General features: G+C 37.6%; 2 protein-coding genes across 5 annotated transcripts in view; both read left to right on the forward strand.

The window, feature by feature from the left end:
• LOC112049207 (eye-specific diacylglycerol kinase) overlaps window positions 1-22,714 on the forward strand; it is a 226,957-nt gene that overhangs the window by 169,006 nt on the left and 35,237 nt on the right. For all 4 annotated transcript variants that reach the window (XM_024087005.2, XM_052882105.1, XM_052882106.1 and 1 more), the window contains 2 exons: window positions 4,448-4,589; window positions 19,539-19,742. In XM_024087005.2, coding sequence (XP_023942773.1) covers window positions 4,448-4,589; window positions 19,539-19,742 — 346 coding nt within the window. The remainder of the gene's footprint in view (window positions 1-4,447; window positions 4,590-19,538; window positions 19,743-22,714) is intronic.
• On the forward strand, window positions 6,205-7,627 carry LOC128198172 (uncharacterized). The gene is made up of 2 exons (XM_052882109.1): window positions 6,205-7,383; window positions 7,536-7,627. Exons 1-2 carry the CDS (start codon window positions 6,251-6,253, stop codon window positions 7,540-7,542), a joined length of 1,140 nt encoding a protein of 379 aa, XP_052738069.1. The 5' UTR covers window positions 6,205-6,250; the 3' UTR covers window positions 7,543-7,627.

Raw genomic sequence — 22,714 nt, forward strand, 5'->3', positions numbered from 1 at the left:
TTACTGAAGATCATGGTCCTGGTAAGATCCCAGCCTCCTGCGGGTCCACGCCTTGCATCGGCTTCTGTTGGTGGCCATCGCTGCTAGTGTAGAACTTCGTCCCATTGTCCTCCTTCAGCTGGTCAGCCCATCGTGTTGGTGAGCGGCCCCTCGGTCTTTTCCCGTCAGTGATGCCTCTTATCTACGAATATACTAATATAATAAAGTTTGTGTTGTCTTAGATTATATTTTATCACCGTATTATCTCGGGAACGGGTACTCGTCGTCATCAACCCATATTCGGCTCACTGCTGAGCCTCGAGTCTCCTCTCAGAATGAGAGGGGTTAGGCCAATAGTCCACCACGCTGGCCCAATGCGGATTGGCAGACTTCACACACGCAGAGAATTAAGATAATTCTCTGGTATGCAGGTTTCCTTCACCGATTGAGACACGTGATATTTAATTTCTTAAAATGCACACAACTGAAAAGTTGGAGGTGCATGCCCCGGACCGGATTCGAACCCACACCCTCCGGTATCGGAGGCAGAGTTCATATCCACTTGGCTATCACGACTTTTTAACGGCACGGCAGTCTCGGTTAGGTAGCTGGGTGGTTTGCGGAATCAAAGTGTCATGTCTAATTGAATCATACCATTACATACAATTAATTATTTTATATTTTATTATTAATTATTATAAAGTTTGTGGTGTCTTAGACTATATATTATCCCCGTACTAGCTGACGCCACGCGGTTTTTCCCGCGTGGTTCTCGTTCCCGTAGGAGTACGGAGATAATATATAGCCTATAGCCTTCATCATAAATGGGCTATCTAACACTGAAAGAATTTTTCAAATCGGACCAGTAGTTCCTGAGATTGAGATTAGCGCGTTCAATCAAACAAACAAACTCTTCTGCTTTATATATTAAGAAGAAGAAGAAGATTATCTCGGGAACGGGCACTACGCGGGTGAAACCACGGGGTCGGCTAGTACAATATAAATTCATTGATAACAATTTATTCTAAAAGACCTGTTATGATAGTTTTTAGAAGAAATAAGATTGTCTATCCCGTGTCGTACTGTCGTACTGAAACCGCGGCGACCTCATAACTGTCATTGAAATTGTGGTTCATAAAATTTACTACAGTGTCTCGATGTTTTACGTAGGTACTATATAATGTCGTTGGTGTTTTATCATTTTGCTCTAGAAGAATATTGGTTTGATACATCTGAAAGTTGCAGACGAGATTACTTTAATCTTGTTCTTAGACGGTGTTATAGGGTAGTCTGCAAAAAATCGTCAGATTTCGGAGAACATAATCATATCCTGTATTGAAAAGGGAATGCCTATCCCCTGCCCTGGCCTACCCTAACCGCCCGGCAATTCACTAATATCTAAAAAATCGTGATGAAAATCTTAAATTCTTCTTTAATAATAAATAATGTATTGACCGGTGGGCCTTTCCCTTTTTAGGCAACCCATTGGCAATATACCTATTTATTCACATTTTTAATCTGATATAAAATACTATAATGTACTTTTCATCCAATGAACAGATGGGTGAAGGTCGTTTCTAATTTGGATTTATGACTAATACTATTATTAGTTGAAATTAACGTTGTATTGGCTAGTTAGACTGAAGCTGCGTGCTTTTCTAAGTTTAGGTTTATTTTACAGCTGTATACAGAATGCAGTCCCCATACCTACTATGCACACTCAACTCCTCAATAGCGCCTGATCTAGAGAGAGTAGAAGGAATTTTGGACAAAAATCATTTATAACGCAATTTGAAAACAAACTGAATTCGTGACTGTCGGAGATTTCAAGATTTTATATAGAATTCTGAGTTGGTTTCACCTCTTGCGTTTCTTGCGCGATGACCCGTGCCATTAGCGCCGGCCGTCAGTGCAAGTATGGAACGATAAATACAAGGGTCTAGAAGCAGCATTCGTATCCCACAACGCTTACCAACCGCTCAAACGGGCACTGAACTGAAACCAGCCCTACATGCTGCAAAGGAATAACAATTTAAAACATACAGCGCGCAGACAAAAAGACGTTCAGCATTTAGGCCGGTTAAACTGCTGGAAAGGCACATTATCACCTTTTTTGCTGGCTTTTTGGTTTATTCCCCGTGGTCCCTTCGTAACATTGTAATGCTGCCGATTAAAAATATAATATTGTAATCGATGTTATAATCAATATTTTTAAATATATCGGGAATACTGTTGTCGTATACGAAATAAACCACATTTTTGCCAGACCCAGACAGGTCTATTTAAAAATTCTATTATCTTTACTTAATTTTATTTAAAGGGGATCCTTGTGAACTTATGAGTTCAGGGGATTTTTTTCTCTTGTAGGATCCGGGAACACCTTCGGTGCTTCCAGCAGATATGCCAGTCCATGAGGAATACGGCCTATAAAAGATTATTTTACTAGTTCAGCGACAGCGTTCAACGAGCGGTTCACGCAACCAGCCCTGCACGGCTATTCTCTAACACAATGTTTTGTACAACTCGAAAGTGAGTTTCGAATTCACACCGCTATCTTTCTCATTTAATAGTATCGTAGAAACAGAGAGAGGTGAATTCGAAACTTGCACTTGTGAGTTATAAAAATATCGTATGTGTGAGCTCTACACACTGAATGCAATACCAGGTTATATTGAAACAAGCAAGAAAGCAGACAAACATTTATTATCTTAGGTCACAAAAACATTGACGTAAAAATAAATCTGATGAGCTTCACGCACGGATGGCAGTCCCCAGGACGTCAGGTGATATTGGAGTTGAACAATGGCAACACCTCCAGCTATTCTTGCTGGGGACGACCTGCTCGCTGCTCACACACTCCAAGTGGAACTGCGAGGCGCATCGACTGCATTTTATGGATGCACAGCCTTCCATGGTCCTCTTACAATGCTTGCAATGTCCGCACTCCATATCTTCTTACTAGCCTAAACAAAAATAATTACATTAAGTGCATTTTAATTAATAAACGATAGCAGCAAAGACCTCACTCAATTTCAAGTGGAACACATTAGCCTACAAATGGGCAAGACTTCGCAGTGCAAATTAACCAATAACCATGCCCTTTAGACAGGCAACAAATGTATGTCGGCAGAAATGATTAAAATAGTACTTTTCAAAATGATCACTACCCCACAATGAGCTCTACGATTTAACAAAAGTAAAACTATATATGAACCGCATTGTTTTAAACAATATACGCCACGAAAGAGGAAATCATTCTTATTTTGACGATTGAGAGTTTGTAAATGCATAGTTATCACCATCCACCCACCATCATCAACATTACTCACCTGTAACTCACTGCTGCCATCGAATCTCCTCAAAGAATGAGAGAGTTTAGGCCAATAGTCTACCACGCTGGCCCAATGCGAATTGGCAGATTTCACCCACGCAGAGAATTAAGGCTATCACTTAATACTTGCTAATTGCTTTGTACGCGAGCACCCTTCATTGCCAGGGTACGACTTACGTCTTGGATTGCTTCAGCAACCTTACCCTTCATATTGACCAAATATCGCCAATATTTTTGACAGTGTGGGCACCCTTACTCGCTCTAGTTTGCTCACGCTAAAACTGATTCGAGATACACAGCAGAGACACCCCGTCAAATATCTTCTAGTAACAATTGTTTTGCATGAATAATTCATGCTATTCATGGAACAACATGCTATTGACTGTGCCCCGTCTGGGGCATGACCCGATCCGTTCACGATATAGTACCTACTCCTACCATGCTATTAAAAACTTAGAACAAATCAATACTCACAATTTTACTGTGAAAATGAGATTTATCTTATTCTTTAGAAAACACTTGAATTTTATTACGGCGATTTATAAAAGCAATGTTTTATTTAATGTAACATTAATTATAAAGGATTTCTTTTTAGATTTCAATACACTTTTAAATTTTTTATGGAGTTGATACTATTTTTGTTGATACAGGAAAATTAATGAGAATAGAACGAAAATAATATTTGGAATAGAACAACATTTTCAAATTTGACTTTTCTTTTTTGAAAATTTGTTCTTTTCTTTTTCTAACGTAGCCAGCTCTTTTATCTTTTTTCGACGATGCTTATCATAATATTAATTAAAACCTCTACAGTCAAGAACGAGTGAATTTTTAAATTTTCTAAGAAACCTAGTTATTATAAATCATTCAAACGGTTATAATAAACATTTTGTACAAAGTATCTTTTTTTTGAGAGCAGCTACGGATTACGACGTTTTATATTGTACCTACGGTACCTATACGTGATTTAGATAAGAAAAGAATCTCTGCTATTGTACCTACAGTACCTACGTGGTTTAGATGAGTGCAGAATCTCTGCCATTTTTCTTCAAGAGCTCTACTGCTTCTTGAAGGAGTAGAAACTCCTGTGAGACTCCATTGTGGATTGTTTTGTTGACATGTTTGTCTTGTCCACAGACGCACAAGTGAGAGCGCGGGCGGCGCGCGGGTGATTCGCTCGACACCTGACTGGAGTGACTCGGCCATCAGCAGCGAGCATCTCTGGGCGCCAACCTCTGTATCTGGCGATTTCTGCTACGTTGGAGACTCGGAATGTCAGGTACCTATGTATATAGTATACTCCGCGCCACAAAACAAGTCCCGTAGACGCGGCGCTAAATGTCTTAATGGCACTTTTTGGCATTTGGAAATGGCATATGATGGCATGGAATGGCATGACACATATTGTCATTTGTGTAAGGCACTGTCATTTTATATTTTTTATAGCTTGGTAACTTCGTTCGTAACACTCCCGATGGTCCGCGCGGGCGGAAGAGCGTGTGGCGATGAATGAATTACCCACGACTGATGTACCTCACTTCCCACGCACGATTTCACACCCGCGATGTTTTTCCCCACGTCGCCCGCATATCATGGGAGTGTCAACGAACTTGCCAGACTAAGATTCAGGTTTTAGCCGCGGGACTTTCGTGGTGCGAAGTCTACCATTATCTGAGAACTGAAATATTTTGGTTAGCCATAGATTAAATATGAATCTCTGTATTGTGTCAGTGAGACTAATCTCAAACTATCTAAGGGTTGACCTTCTCTAACGTGATCCCGAAAGTAATTGTGAATCTGCTAATAGATATATAGGCTTATTCATTTCGAGATATTAGAAAATAATTAATATTTGATGTTGATTTTCATGTTCATGATCATGGTCATATTATTCATTAGCGGACGCCCGTGACTTCGTCCGCGTGGAATTTAGTTTTTCACAAATCCCGCTGAAACCATGAATTTTGCTGGGATGAAAAGTAGCCTATGTGTTTATCTAGAGTGAAATCTATTTCCATTTGAAATTTTAGCTAAATCGTTTCCGTAGCCGCAACATAAAGGAGTAACAAACATACACGCTTACACACAAACTTTCGTCTTTATAATATTAGTGTGATTAGTATCATTACAATGATCAATACCACCTTTATCTAATTTTTAGGGTTTTCTCTCATGTAAAAGATTCAGAGGTTTATCCTACAAAATATGTGGTTAGATCCTATGGTTGTATCTCTATAGATAAAACATAAACCATACATTTTGTAGGATACCGCCCAACTTGAATCGATAGGAAATAATTCAGGTCTATTTTAGAATTTAAACTATCGTGAGTGTTATTCATATTAATTGATTATGAAACACGGCTAAAACTCACGTGATATGCTGCCTGCAGACAAAGGTAATGCCACCGTGATTGTGGATACGGATGCTTATGAAAATAAGATTAACCATTTGTTATCGGATACCACTACATATAAAAAATTAAATCATAATCCCACAACCCGGAATACAAATAAAATTATTAAACTTTTGCAGTCCATTAATGATAAAAATTTGCTTACAAAGTTACGGCCCTGCAACCCCACTTCACCTAAAATCTATGGTTTACCCAAAATTCACAAGCCAGACTGGCCTTTGAGACCTATTGTCAGTCAGATTGATTCACCCACATACATGGCATCAAAACATCTCGCGACGTTACTCAAACCGTTTACAGGCAATACCAGTAGTTTTGTTAAAGACTCGAAACACTTCGTTCATATAATTAAAAATGAAATTATTAGTGACTCAGAGATTATGGTGAGTTTTGATGTGGAGTCCTTGTTTACGAATGTTCCTGTGGAAGAAGAAATTTCATTAATTAAGGGTTTCATAACGGATTCAAAACTACCATCGGCTTACTTAGATTTGAGTGAGTTTTGCCTTAAAAGTGGTTATTTTATGTGGCGAGGTGACTATTATAGCCAAATAGACGGTGTTGCCATGGGGTCGCCGATTGCACCTGTAGTGGCCAATATATTTATGGAGTGGGTGGAACGCGAGTTGGTCGATAAAATGACGTATAGACCGCGTTTTTGGCTGCGTTATGTGGATGATGTGTTTGCCATTGTAAACAGGGATGATTTGGCCATAATATTCCAGTGTCTCAACAGTCTACATGAGAAGGTTCATTTTACGAAAGAGGAAGAAAAAGAGGGCGGTCTGCCATTTTTAGACGTGATGGTGATCCGGGGGTCTGGTGGTGAATTACATACAACGGTGTACCGAAAACCGACTCACACCAACAGATATCTCCATGCGAGTTCGCACCACCATCCATCGCAGATATCGTCGGTACCAAGAAGCCTCATAAATCGAGCCCTAAGTCTTTGTGACCCACCCTATATTGAGTGCGAACTAAGAGTAGTGAGACAGGCGCTGGAGAACAATGGCTATAGTTGGCGTCAGAGTTCCAGATGGGCACAAACAACAACTAGGCGGAAACCGTCCTGTGTGAACCGGTCAGTTCAACTTCACATATGGTCAGTGTACTTAACATATGTGAAGGGCGTGACGGACAAAATCAGCCACTATCTCCAACGGAGATTTGACATAGTGACGCGGTTTCGTCCACCTGCATTGGTGAAGAGTATACTGCGATCGCCTAAGGATAGGGATCCGCTGAACGTGCCCGGGGTGTACAAGATTCCGTGTGACTGTGGTAGGTCATACATCGGTGAGACTCGCCGTAACATCACCACAAGAGTAAAAGAACACATACGGAGCATGAAGAATGTGGACACGGACGGTTCAGCAATAGCCGAGCATGTTCTAGCTTCGGGTACGACTCATTATATCCGTTTTGATAAGGCTTCTGTATTGTCAAGGGAAAAGTTTCTAGTACCTCGTAAGATACATGAAGCGATAGAAATTAGTCGTCACCCGAATTTTAATCGGGATCATGGATGGTTGCTGCCCACAGCGTGGAAACCGCTATTTCTTTCACTGTCACATACAACAAACTTGGAACAAGATAGCATTAGTTCGGTTTGCTTACAAGAAGACGAGTCTAATGAAGATGACATTAATGAACCGTCGGAGAGTGTAACGGAACCTTCACTCCCCACCACTCAACCCCTCTCCGCGCGCGCAATGCGTGCAGCAGCGCGTCGCGCAGCCGCTTCGCAGTTTGGATCAAAGATTACAGTGTATTATGGTTTGGATCGTGCCGCGATGCAAGAACCAGCTCATGACTAAGGGCCCCGTATGGGTTCGAAACTAGTCGGGCATACTCCGACGTAATATCACGTGAGTTTTAGCCGTGTTTCATAATCAATTAATAATAATTCAGGTCATCAAAAAATCTTGCTAACTAAGCAGCTATAGCCGCCATGTAGTCCATATTGCGTACTTACCCTGTCAAACGCTCAGAAATTGTTGTCCCTGCTACCCAACGATGTAAAATATAATGTCGTTTGCTGCTACCCTTATCAGCTACTTTCGAAAATAAAGAAATATTTTCAACCCTAGGGATATTAATCACTGGAACTTAAAACATTTTCTCCGTGAAAATTGAAATGGAAAATATAACAGGCCACGTCGAAGGAACGTGGAGCTCATTAACAGAGTACACATTGAATGGTACCGGTCTCAATGGCGCCTTTCTTCATACATTCTCATTGCGGGACCTTCCACGTACGAACAGTGTTTATTTTCAGATCATTAAGCTAACGCGTATATACTGCCTCACAGTAGAACAATTTTTTATCATTCAACCAAATACGTAGGGTAAAAAACTATTTTATGATCTGTTATATCTGTAATATACTCGTATAAGGTTTTATATTACTTATCCTATATTTCATAATCTCCAAAAAGTCTTTATAGTATCATATTTCTAACAAACAATAACATAAAATTGAAAATTTTAAAAACCCCGAAGGTCATGAAATTATTAATTACACTCTCGATCAAGTCATCAATATTCTCTTTCATTTGAGACCCCACTCGAGTATATTTGCAGACATTCGGTTATTCTTTCCCACTTTCACATCCCTCAACTTTTAAACGGCTCAACTGATTTTCATCAAACATGTCTAAGAACACTTGCACATAAGTCACCTTTAATACAAAAAAAACTAAATTGAAATCGCTTCATCCGTTGGCGAGCTAAGGTGCCACAGACAGATAGACAGACAGACAGACAGACGGACACGCCAAACTTATAAGACCCCTCTTTTTGCGTCGGGGGTTAAAAAAGACAATGAATGTAACCGAATCACCGACCGACCTACTGACAATAAATCACTAAATCACTACTTGGGTATTTTAGTCGATTATGAACGATTTTTGGGCGGTAGCAAGTAGTTTAGTATACTACTCGACGAAAACGCTAAAGTAGTCCGAACTAGGCCTTAGAACTGTAATTTACTAAAAGGACCTTCATGCCCTCTCCCTATGAAACCATACTGATTTTCGGGATAAAAGTATCCTATGTAATTTTTCGTACTATGAACTCAAATTGTGCTAAGTAACATTTTAATTCATTCAGTAGTTTTAACATGATGCGCTGCCGACTAAAAGACGGATAGACAGACAGATAATAATTAAAAAAATCCTTTTTGGTTTCAATTTCAGTAATCCTACCTCGAATATTTTTTTTAAATTTCTAATTGGACCTGTACAGATTTTTATTTTTAACATGATAAATACATTTTTCTCGATAAAATGGGCTATTTATTCGCTTTATCAAGTAGGTAATACATTAAGATGGATATTTTTATATCCAGCAACAGTTTTTTCTTAATATTGAATAATTGAATATATATATTGAATTTATTAAAAGTGGATATGAGTTTGCATTTTTTCACGATCCTATTTATTAACGAAGCTTATTGTATTCAAACAACCCTAGCTTTACATGTGTTTTTCTTCCCTTTCGTTCCCTTTTCAAAGCCTTTGAAATCCCTTTGTAAAATCATCTACGCAATAGATTCGTGCGTATTGGCTTTCATATAAAGTGCTTACACTTTACCTTCAGAAAATTCTAGTATTAGGTATGTAAATGTAAATTTAGTTTTAGTTTTTATCGCATCTGTATATACCTACAATTTAATCACGTTTTTTTTATTTATAAAATGTAAAAATCTTAGTTAGCAATTAGCTAACCTGTGGTAGGTACCTGCCCCTGTAGCCAAGTGGTACGTCAATTCTCTTTCTACAATCGCTAACGCTTCGAAAACTAGATAAATGTATGGGGATGACATTTGCTATCGACAGGTCACTTAGACTATACTTTTAGGTTCTTTACCTAAGAGTAAAAAAAAATGTTTATAGGATCACTCTGTTGTCCGTCTGTCCTTTATTTACAGATGCTGTTTATAATTTCAGTCACAACAATAGACCAAAAATAAAATTTAAAATTCAAAATTCATTTATTTCAAGTAGGCTCAGTTTACAAGCACTTTTGACACGTCAGTTGACTATTTGTAAAGATTCTACCACCGGTTCGGAAGGCAGGTTCTGCTGAGAAGATACCGGCAAGAAACTCAACAGTTGCTCTTTTGAAAAAAGTCATACAGTATTACAATTTACATTTGATAACAATTAAATTACAATTTCTTATAGTTTTATTTCCTGTGTGAAGGTGGAAGCTGATCCAATGGCCTCCAAGCACCTTTGTCGTTAAGGAACTCATCAATAGTGTAGTAACCTCGACTAAGTAAATGTTTTTTAACACATTGCTTAAAGTTGTGCATTGGCAAGTCCATCACAGTCTTGGGGATCTTGTTATAGAAGAGTACACCCAAACCCACAAAAGATTTTTTAACTCTTTGGAGACGATATGCAGAAATAACTAACTTATGCCCGTGTCTAGTAAGACGTGGGTTTAGATCTCCTTTATAGATTTATAAAAAGTGTTAGTTACCCCATAACAAACTATATCAGGCTTATTTTCTTAATAGATTCCACAATTTCACAATTTCCATCTATGTCGGTTCGACACTGAAAACTTTATTCAAATAACAGAGACAACAAAGAGTCTTGATTTTTCAAAAGAACTTCATTTAAATTTTCATATTGGAGTTTGGGTACTTCTTAAGAATCGATTTTTCCTAGCCCCCCGATATAAAAAAATATGGGCAGTAAAATTCGATGAACGAATGACAGAGTTACGTTTTTTGTGCGCAACCTATTCTGCGCACCTTTCACCGTGCACTGCGGAGTAACATACACCTATTTATACAGTCGATCTGAAAAAATAAACTCAATTCGTGCGTCGGAGCCGACACACACTTTTTTTAAATAACACAATTTATGTTTAAATGTACGAATTCAAATGAAAATTCTATTCTCTAAAGTCAAATGTTTTAGTAGTTAAAATAGTAGGCAAGGTAGTTCTGCAATTTTTTCTATGAACTTCTCAAATGATTCAAACTTTTACCTCAATACCCGAGGTCTAAGGTCGGGTCGGGCCGCTGTAGTTAAAAATAAATTGGTAGAGTCATTACCAAGTTTCCTACGTACTATGTTCGCAGGTCGTTAGTTGAATGTAAAGATTAATGAGCCGCTCCCACCATTACCGCCACAATGACCTGTCACTGTCGATACAACAAAAGGCTGCCGGCTGCATAGCGACAATCATTTACTAATAGCAGCTTGATCTGGACTCTGCGTCTAATGAATAAATACTGAATATGCTCCAGTGTATAGGTATAGTATACTAGTGTTGGAAATAGTAGTCTGGCACGGATATGACGTCGCTAGATCTCGTGTTAGATCGTGCCGACGCTAGGCGACGCGACTTGTTTCGTAAAGAGTAGGGATTTAGAGAAGGGTAGCGATCAGTTGGCGGGAACGACTTGCGATATAAGGCGCTCGTCGCCCGGTCGGTTTCAGTGTGCTTGTGGCGTTCGAGCTGTCCACATTTCTTGTTGTGTAATTCTTTATGGGTTACTTGAGATAGGCGGGGAGAGTAACTTGAGTGGAAAAGGGGAGTGTTGGTTAACTGTCAAAGACGTCTTCAACCCTACACACAACATTCACAAGTGCGTGACTCCACTCAAGGTCATTCTCTGTCATTCTAGGGTCTTATTTTGGGTACAGTTTGATTTGTTAATTAAGTTGTAACAAATGTTGTAAACCTTTGTTCGACATTGGTTTTCTTATTTCTGTAATCCACTTCTGACTCTGCTACAACTAGTATCTATATTATAAAGCTGAAGAGTTTGTTTGTTTGCTTGAACGCGCTAATCTCAGGAACTACTGGTCCGATTTAAAAAATATTTAATGTGTTAGATAGCCCGTAAATCGGCTCAGTATTTTTGTTTTAATTTATAATAATAAATACTCCACTTATTAATGTAAATAAAAAGAAGTTTAAAACATTGTAACCCAAATACGAATACATCGATTAAATTCGGGGATAACAAGGAAAATCGACTATTTTTTTGTTGAAGTCGGTTAATATTTAACCATTATTACCCAGGATAACAAACATCGTTATTGAATAGCGAAGCTGTTTCTTTTTCAGTACCTAATTCCAACTGAGTTGCAAAAATCATAATAGAGCTTCCGATTAACAATTGATTGAAGCTTTCGTTTAAATGAATAGTGACTTATTTCCTATCTTCTTAACGTTAAGTATTATGTTTTGTACATGTTTATAAGACACAATTATGTTAGCTACGAGTTCGTCTGAAAAGTTCTACGGGTCAATTTGAAATGCTACGTACGGCACACGTTAGGAATGGCATACAACTTTTTTGTGCGACGTACTATACAGGTGCAATTTTTGGACACAATGCGTGCTTTATGTATTTATATATGTATTTTTTGTATGCGTGTTTTAGTATTTGAGTATGTATCATACTATATGTAGATGTCATTTTGTCAATTGATTTGTTATTGATAATAAAGACCAAAATAGGAAATGGACCAGCTGCGTAAAATTATTATAATTACGCACGGACATTTTTTGTATCCTTAATTGGTATAGATAGAATGATGATACCACCTTCTTGAACAATTTATTATCATGCGGCGATTATTACAATGAGTGGGCGCAATCTTTTCAGTAAAACCTCTCGGATTTCTATATGCCCCTGAATACTTGAGCTACGAGTTGGGGCTTCGAATTAAGGACTTTGTAAATACAATATCTTAACGTATTTACTTAGGTACCAGTAATAGGTTTATGATAGTATTTACCAAATAATAACCTTACTGCAATTCCCAAAGCGCAGTACCGTCTGCAGTTGTCTGTGGTCTACAGGGATTGTTTTGAATCTAAGTACCTACTTACTAGTATATATAAACTAGCTGATGCCGCGCTGTTTTACCCGCGTGGTTCGCGTTCCCGTAGGCATACGGGGATAATATATAGCCTATAGCCTTCCTCGATAAATGGACTATCTAACACTGAAATATATTTATCAAATCGGACCAGTAGTTCCTGAAATTAGCGCGTTCAAAACAAACAAACAAACAAACTCTTCAGCTTTATAATATTAGTAAAGATTAAGAGATAGGTGTCCTGCATAGGTATATTATGCTTGTACAAGTAGGTACGTTGATTGGTTGAGTAGAGTTAGAGGTAGAGAGAGTATTGGTTGAGTAAATCTTGAAAGCGTACCATACAAACCTTCGCATTTATAACACATAGACATACTTGTCACTTGAGTTAACCAGAATTAATTGGTGTACCTATTTTTTTTAAGCAAACCATAGTATCCGTGTAGTGTTTGCACACACTCTGGGTGATCGGCTGATCACTCGGCTTATCACATCCAGTTGGATGAACACTGTATCTACTTAGTACCTCGTGGTACGTACTGCTGTAGCACCAAAGTGCAACTGCCCCCTCTTGTCCGAGGCTTGTATTTATAGATTCATCTATTGACAGTCTAGGCTGTTGACATATACTACAATCCGTATCGTAGGTTACCTATGGCAAATATACGAAAATAGAATTGTCGTATAAATATCTACCAATTAGTAGTGTTTCCTTTTATACAAATTACGGGTACTGTTACGTCTCACATTGTAATGCAATTATCGCGACTGTGTTCGTGTCTTGTTAGTTCCCGAAACGTGAATCTCTATTGTGAAAATACAATAGTTTGTGTTCATTGTTTGTATTAGCATCACGCAAACAGACTTCACCATGGTAAGGAGGCCAATGACAGCCTATAATACCACTAGCTGTGTTCCTCTTTATCACCCAAGTAGTTCTTCTTTTTATTCTTGACTACAATCTCACCTGATTGTAAGTGATGATGAAATCTAGGATGAAAGCAGGCTAACTTGTAAGGAGGAGGATGAAAATCCACTACCATTTTGGTTTCTACACGACATCGTACCGGAACGCTAAATCACTTGGCGGTACGTCTTTGTCGGTAGGGTGTTAACTAGCCACGGCCGAAGCCTCCCACCAGCCAATGTTCTCATGGGAATGTAGTGATAAATAAATAAATAAATAAATAATAAATTATACTCGTCGATGTTATATTCGCCTTTAGCAAGTTTTATTAGTAAGTAAGTAGTTGAACATATTTCTGCCAAATGCCAATGGATGCCAAAAGTAAAATGTCACTCAAAACGAAGTTGCCATGGAAATGAGCGATGTCACATCGCTGTAACTTTTTTTTTTTTTTTTTATTGTTTACAAGTTAGCCCTTGACTACAATCTCACCTGATGGTAAGCGATAATGTAGTCTTAGATGGAAGCGGGCTAACTCGTAAGGAGGAGGATGAAAATCCACACCACTTTCGGTTTCTACACGGCATCGTACCGGAACGCTAAATCGCTTGGCGGTACGTCTTTGCCGGTAGGGTGGTAACTAGCCACGGCCGAAGCCTCCCACCAGCCAGACCTGGACCAATTAAGAAAATCTCAATCTGCCCAGCCGGGGATCGAACCCAGGACCTCCGTTTTGTAAATCCACCGCGCATACCACTGCGCCACGGAGGCCGTCAAATTTGCAGAATGGAGAGGCAGTGATTTAAGCGTGAAAGAATAACAAAGAAACTCACATTTGCAAATACATATAATATTTTTTTTTGGAATATCATTCTGATTTGACTGAAAGTTTAAATGGAAATAGATTGTACCAATGAATGAAAAAAAAATATCTCTGAAAAATACATGGATTTGTGAAAAACAGAATGTCACTTGAAATGAGTTGCGGACGTCCGCTAGTAATATTATAAATACGAAACCCCCTGAACCCCCGTCCTACTAGATACGGGCATATCTAAGTTAGTTTTATCCGCTTATGGTCTTCAAAATGTAAGCCCCCATTCACACGAGCGCTTAAAGCATTCCCAAGTATATATAAGTATATGTTCACACGTCAGCGTTTTAAAAACGCAACGTTTTATTTCGAGCTGTGTTGCATTTTCAATTTTAGACGTTAGAAATAGACTTTCATTTAACATCATTCTATATTTGCTTTTTTAAAAATGCTCGTGTTAATGGGGTCTGAAAAATCTTTCGTGGGTTTGAGTATATACTTACAAGATCCCCAAGCCAGTTATGAACTTGCCAATGCATAAGTTTAAGCAATGTGCTAAAAACATTTAATTAGTCGAGATTGCTACACAATTCATGAGTTCCTTAATGATAAAGATGCCGACGACAAGAATTGTCGTTGGATTAGTTGGACCTTCCCACAGGAAGTAAAACTAAAAGAAATTTTAATGATCTTAACAATTGTAAATTTTTATAATATTGTATGATTTCTTTTAAAAGAGCAACTGTTGAGTATTTTGACGAACCTGCCTTTCGAACCGGTGGTAGAATCTTCACAAGTAGTCATAAGTGCTTGTTTAAAACCTACATGAAATATATGAATTTTGAATTTTAAAACTTTGCATGAGTGATGCGATGCCACATTGGCTAACCACTGCACCAACTGGGCTATTTCTCCTACCTTCTTATAAATTAACAAATTAGCGATGCAAGGGAAGACGTTACAACTTACAGTAAAGGCTCAGGACCGATGGAAACTTTGAAAGGAAGCTTTGCAAGTTCGAAGGCCTTAAATACTGTAGGGACTTTTATCTAAATCGGTCCGTTAGAACCCGAAATACAGGATTGGCCTGAATTTCAGACAGACAAAGCGTGGGCTAAGGATCGCAGTTCAAGTTGTTTACGTGAAAGGTATTTGTAGTGAATCTTGATAACTTAAGCCGTGTTTAGAATATGAGTATTTTGATAAATTGGAGGTATTCATCATACAGGAGGTATATTAGTATAACTGGGTGATTTTATTCAAGTGGGACGAAAATGAGGATATTTATAGCATGATATATTTTTTACTTATAAATTAGAAATAGAAATGGTTTACTGTTTATGTTGGACATTTAATGATTCGAAACCTGCCTACCTTTGAAAAATAAGTCAAATTGGTTAGGTTAGGTTTTAGTAATAAAATCTGTCTCATTTAAATCGATAGTAGCCATTTTTATTTAATCAACTTATAAAATAGGTTATTATAACTTGATTATAAATTTAAAAATTCATGACATCAGAGCATTATGTATGACCGTCATGGATCAATTAACATTAAAGTGTATTATCATAATATTTATTTACTGATTGACTGGAATTACAGAAGGATCTCTGCCCTTGATAGTTTGATAACGCAACTATCTAACTGCATACCCTTCGGTTTCGTGACCTGCTTTCATAATGATTATTATTAAAGTTCTATTATCTTACGCTGTTACCTCGATATCTTGGAGTTCAACTGCCATAACTAATATGGTAATGTGCGCAAAGATTAAACTTAGTAACTGATTTTATGTAGATAATGAATTAATTATTTCATTTAGTATATGTAATTTGAATTTACTGATTAGACGGTTGTCAGAAATCTTATTTTATGTTACTTTGCGTGAATTTCTGTTTGTCACAAATCCTGCGTGGATTCGGGAACCAATAGTAGCCTAGGTTCTACTATAACATATTTATGTTTTACAATTTGAACGTGATGTAAGGGTGTGGGAGGCTCACAAAATTGAGACAAGAGTAAAATTCTACTTCTCTTCTATTTGTTCTGTTCTAGTATTTATAATAAAGGTGTGCATATTGAAAATTCAATGCACACTTTTATTGAGAAAGAACACAATAGGGAACTCGTAGCATAATAACTATAGAAATCATGCCCACGTGGAATGGTAGCAAAAATACTGGCTGCATTTCCTCGTTGGACAGTTAGACTAATCCTTTGCGCAAAAAATGAGCAGACTCAGCTGCCACGGTGGCAACTAGCCACGTGAAATAATTCGGAGAATTTTTTTCTCCCGTTTTCCCAACATTTCCCTTCACTACTCTGCTCCTATTGATCGTAGCGTGATGAAAAGTATACTATATATAGCCTGCCCAGGAGTATGTAGAATAATTGTACCAAGTTTCATTAAAATCCGTCGAGTAGTTTTGTTTCTATAACGAACACGATAGACAGACAGACAGATAAAAACTTTACTGGTTCCATTTTTGGCATGAGTATCGATCACTAATCACCCACTATTAGTTATTTTGAAATATATTTCATATACAGAATTGACCTCTCTACAGATTTATTATAAGTATAGATAGATTTAGGTTCTCCACGATGCTCTAAGTTAGAGCACATAATGACGTAGTGAAATGTTTCACTATTTATTGGTATTGTATCCTGCTCTTAAATAATATTACCTTTTGTATTTTTCAAATTGTTCCCTCTGATTGTGAAACTGCTGATGTTTTCTCTCTGAAAATTATTTATTGCTTCTAAAACAAACTATGAAACTGTTATTGTTTCCATCGTTGTTTGTGGCAGTAAATTATATTGTAGTTAAAAGTTATTTATGATTCTTATAACACTTTAAGATGCCCGATTTAATAGTTTTAACAGGTGATACTTTATTAAAATGAAAAACCTTTTAACGAATATTTGAATTACATTTTTAGCCGTTTAGCAATTTTCCTTTAAGCATTAAGTGTTAAAGAATATTTTTCCACCTACCTTTGACGCGTTAAATGTATTCACGCCTGATGTATAAAATTATTCTCCTTGAGTTGCTTTCAATTTGCATTCTAATTTTGTTACAGGCGTTCTTCTTGCTTCTTTATTTTATAGCTTAAAATATATGGGTAATGGGGGAATTTCACATCGGTATTTACATAATCGAACTACACTACAGATGTTTTATAAACTGTTTGCTCTTTGACCAACTGGCCTATTCACTAATTTTGTTTTTATTACGAACCTATAAAAATAAACCTCAAATCAACTGAGAAATATCATCTACCTACTGTTTGATATCTGCATACCTGAGATTTTTCTTAATTCTCTACGTGTGTGAAGTCTGCCAATCGGCATTGCGCCAGCGTGGTGGACTATTGGCCAAATTCCTCTCATTCACAGAAGAGACTCAGACACAGAGAGAGTTCAGCACTGAGCCGAATATGGGTTGACAATGATGATGATGACTGTATAATATCCACGAAGGGTTGTCAGTAGGCACTGGATGACATTTGTTACATAGAATCTCTATTTCGTATAAGTCAACTAACATACGTCAAAGTTAGTGAATTAGCCTACTGATGTACGTTAGGTGGTGTTGCAATACAAATTATATTTAAAAAAAACACTAGGTTTTTCTAGAAAGGTGATATGCGTTTATCAAACGCATATCACCTGAGCATTTTCCAAGACATGTTACTCAATCTAAATGGCATATCTTGATCAGATTAGGAGTTCCCTGGCCACCTTCCTACTTCATTATTAGACGAGCTACATTAAATGTATAGCCGTTGAAGATCAAGATATAATAAATTTGAGTTCAAATGAACAGAAATTGGTTCCACGAATAATTTAGCATCCAAGATCGGTTCTATACACTTACACATATAGTACCTTTACATACAGACAGAGAAGAATAAAAGCTTGTTTTTACAAGTTAGCCCTTGAGTACAATCTCGCCTGATGTTAAGTAAGTAAAAAAAATAGTGATGATTCAAACTAAGATGGAAGCGGGCTAACTTGTTAGATAAGGATGAAAATCCGCACCCCTTTCGGTTTCTATACGACATCCGTATCCGAGTATCCGAACGCTAAATCGCTTGGCGGTCCACGTCTTTGCCGGCAGAATAGTAACTAGCCAGACCTAGACCAATCAAGAAAACTTCAATCGGTCTAGCCACGGATCGAGTCCAGGACTTCCATCTTGTAAATACATTATTGGGTTCCTTATCCAGATTTAAACTTCGTAATTTCTGAAATGATGGTTCTGATGATTGTGGTCAACCCGGCTTATACGATTACCTACAGTATCTTAAAGTGATTTATCATTTCGGTTTAATGCCGCAGAAACATGGGATTAGGGGTAGGGGTTTAATTACTTACCATCCTCCGTATAAATTAATGCGCTAGGCGCTATCTTGACGTACTTATTGTTTAATCAACAAAGTAAAATACAATGATATGATATAATGATTGATAATGACAATTATTGATGCTTTATCAATGCATATAAAATATAAATAAAATTGATAGCCCGGGACCCGTGGAACAAATTTACATGACTGTGATTACTATCAAGTTAATTTTCCGTAAGTCGCTTCATCTTAATGAGACGCTCAACTTCTTTTTTACTTTTGAAAATTCTTGATTCTGGTACCTAACTGGGTTACCTGGGTATTCTGGTGTCAGTGAGTACCGCCGTAGAATGCCAGTTCTGCCTGTCACTCTACGGTCGGGATGAGTAAAAGCATTTCCCAGTGTTAAAAAAAGGTAACTGGGTTACCAGGTTAATAAAAATTTCTGAGCGTCGGCACGAGACAATGTAGAAAAAGCCTGCATACCTGAGATTTTTTGCAATTCTTTTCACGTGTGTGAAGTCTGCCAATCTGCATTGGGCCAGCGCGGTGGACTAAGGCCTAACCCCTCTTATTCTGAGACTCTTGCTCTACAGTGAGCCGAATATGAGTTGTTAATGATGATTGTATAGTTATTTACACAATACTAAAAAACAAATCGAGTTTAAATATTTGTCTGTCTGTTTTTCCGGGCTAATCTTTGGAATGGATCAGCTTGACCGTTTTAATGGGAGTTTTAGTACCTTCTGTATCTTCTTTAAGATACTGAAGGTTATGTATCTTCTTTAAGATACAGAAGGTTATTGAGCAACTTAAAGGCTATAATATTTTATCCAGAAAATTCATGGTTTCCGTTATTCAAAGCATTTTTCTTTTCAACAGAAACACGGATCTCGAATGAAATGTTCGGCGTGCAAGATCGTGGCGCACCAGGCGTGTATAGACATCCTGATTGATCGTGTCCAGTTCTCATGCAAGCCGACCTTCCGAGACGTTGGTGTCCGGCAGTACAGGGAGCAAACCCTGACCCACCACCACTGGGTCCACCGACGTACTGAGAAGGGCAAGTGCAAGGCTTGTGGCAAGGTAAAAGAAACTATCCGCTTAACATTGATCGTTTGATTGAATCAATCAATCAATCAATTGATTCATTGATTGATTGATTGATTGATCGTTTGTGTTATCAAATCCATCATTTAGTAAATAAACTTTGGTGCATGTTTTTAGATGTGGCGCACGTTGTGTTTTGTGTTTATAACATTGTTTGCTAAACATTTCCATTGAACCGTTTTGTGCCAATATGTTATGTTTCTTTGTTGCATTTTAAATTAAATATTGTATTTGCTAGTGCGGTTCAGTTTGAATACAGTTATATTGCAAGTCACAGTAGGGTAGTTGACTCATATCAAATTTAATCTAAACAATATTAATTTCGTGTAGTTGGTACATGGAATAAGGGACCCAAATATATCGATATCAATTAATAAAAGTTAAGGATTTCTTATAAAATTTAATTTACAAATTTTCCAAACGTCAAAAACACTTTCGTCCATTTAATGACGTTGATCGATGTACTAAACGCCAAACTAATTATTAACTAATATTTCTGTCAAATGCTCCCTTTGGTAAAGGATTAGTTAACGTGACGTCACGAAACAGTTGAAGTATAGACCATCATAGCCGACTGAGTTTTGACTCATATTGTCAAATAAATATTTAAAAATTGAAATTTCGACGTAATCACGTCAAAATTGAGACGTAATCACGTCTCAAAATAATATGATATTTTATTCATTCTATTAGAACGATGGTGATTAATTAAAAAAAAGTGTCAACTAGCCTATCGAGTTCCAATAGATTTTTGGATGATTTTACCCTTGACTGCGTACACACCTGATGTTATGTGATGATGCAGTCTAAGATGGAAGCGGGTTTACTCGGTAGAGGCACAAGTTTATTCTACCTGTACCGCCGACGGTTTCTTCACGATAACGTATCGGAACGCCAATTGCTTAGCGGTACGTCTTTGCTGGTAGGCTGGTAACTAACCACGGCCTATTTGCCACCATACCACACATAGTACCCAGGACCTCTCTGTTGAGAACGTCAGTAGGTACTACAACTAAGAGCTCCCGCACGAGAGCCACCGGTCACAACCACAAAACGCCGCTACGCGGCATATTTCCTCTGGTTTTCATACATTTTATATAGACACGCCGCACGCGGTTGACGCCGGTGGCCGCCACTTAGGTACTACAATCTTCGCTGCTCGCTTCTCGTGGCCCGCATCGGCCACTAAACGATAAACGCAGAAATCTGTGAATTGTATGTGTCGACCACCAGCCGCAAGTGGTTGTCGCACGCTTTATCTACTTTTGTGGCCCCTTCTTGCTTCTTGTGGCGGCGTTTGTGGCAGTCGCGTGTGGCCCGTGTGCGGTGACACTAAGTAATTAGAACGAAACCATTTGCTGCATTTGTCGTACTAAACTACAAATACCGATTGAATCTATATAACTTGTATCCAAGCTGCAACTGTCTAGATTGCAGTTGAAATGCAATTCGCCTGTGTTGTAATTCTAAGTTGGTATTAGTTTTCAAGTATTCATATAATTCATGCATCCTACAGCGGTATTGCGCTTTATGTATTTAAATTAATTAAACTGAAAAACACTTATCTCCAAATTAATTAAAGGAAACTGCATCATAAATTAAAAATGTTTAAAATTTTATCAAAAACCTCACTCACCTCTGAAATGCGAGTTTAATTACGTTGAAACTTCTATATAATATAAAATCATAACACGAAAGAGAAATTACCAACCAGCTATTTCATTTTGATATTCACAAAGGACACTGCACCTTCGTTTAACATGGTTGTATTTTAATTACCATGACACGAACAGCTTTGTTGTAGTTTGATTGTAATTATCGATATAACGAGATTAATGGCTAAATTTAAACGGAAATTACAGGCATTCTGTGCTGAAGTCCGAATTATCTTAAATGGAAGCTTGCATTTGGGACTGCCGTCAAATACTGCGGTATTCACTACTGGCGCAATATCAAATTTAAATTTGTGCATACTTTTAAAGATTTACATTGTCGAGGCGTGATAGCCCAGTGGATATGACCTCTGCCTCCGATTCCGGAGGGTGTGGGTTCTAATCCGGTCCGGGGCATGCACCTCCAACTTTTCAGTTGTGTTCATTTTAAGAAATTAAATATCACGTGTCTCAAACGGTGAAGGAAAACAACCAGAGAATTTTCTTAATTCTCTACGTGTGTGAAGTTTGCCAATCAGCATTGGGCCAGCGTGGTGGACTATTGGCCTAACCCCTCTCATTCTGAGAGGAGACTCGAGCTCAGCAGTGAGCCGAATAAGGGTTGATAACGACATTGTCGAGACTAGAAGTATAGAAATACGTATATCGCTAATAGTCAATTGCGCTAAAGAACTTCTTTAGCGCAATTGACTTACAAATACATTTTTAAACGAAGCTCTTTTAAATCGGCATACTTACCAACTCAATCGTTTACCTACCGATTTCATCCAATACTAGTCATTTCGTTTCATTTCATTTTATACAGAAACCGTACGAATTAATTTATTTCATTCCGATTTCCGTACGAGTAGCTTCAGCCTTAATTTTATATCTAATATAAATATTATATCAATCGTTTATTTGCACCCCTTTTTGTAATTTTAATTTTAAATTATTTTATCTTATACCTACAGATATGAAATTGGAAAAATGGGTTTTATGGTATAAGAATTTGAAATGATAATAATTTTCATTATAAGAAAAAAATATACATTAAAAGAAAAAAAATATCGCAATAATAATAATAATGAGTACCTACCTACCAACTAGTTAGATCTCAGATTTGCAGAGATCCACGAGGTGTAAGTTAGATAAGAAGAGTTACTCGATTGCGACCGCCAAACATTTTTATATTATCGATAAGTAGTCAAATAATACTCTCTATACTATTTTTACATGCGGTTGTATTATAATGTATGACAAAAACTTGATGCTGAAATATTATGTACAATTAAT

The sequence above is a fragment of the Bicyclus anynana genome, chromosome 6 (assembly GCF_947172395.1).
Source record: "Bicyclus anynana chromosome 6, ilBicAnyn1.1, whole genome shotgun sequence".
In the NCBI taxonomy this organism is placed as follows: Eukaryota; Metazoa; Arthropoda; class Insecta; order Lepidoptera; family Nymphalidae; genus Bicyclus; species Bicyclus anynana.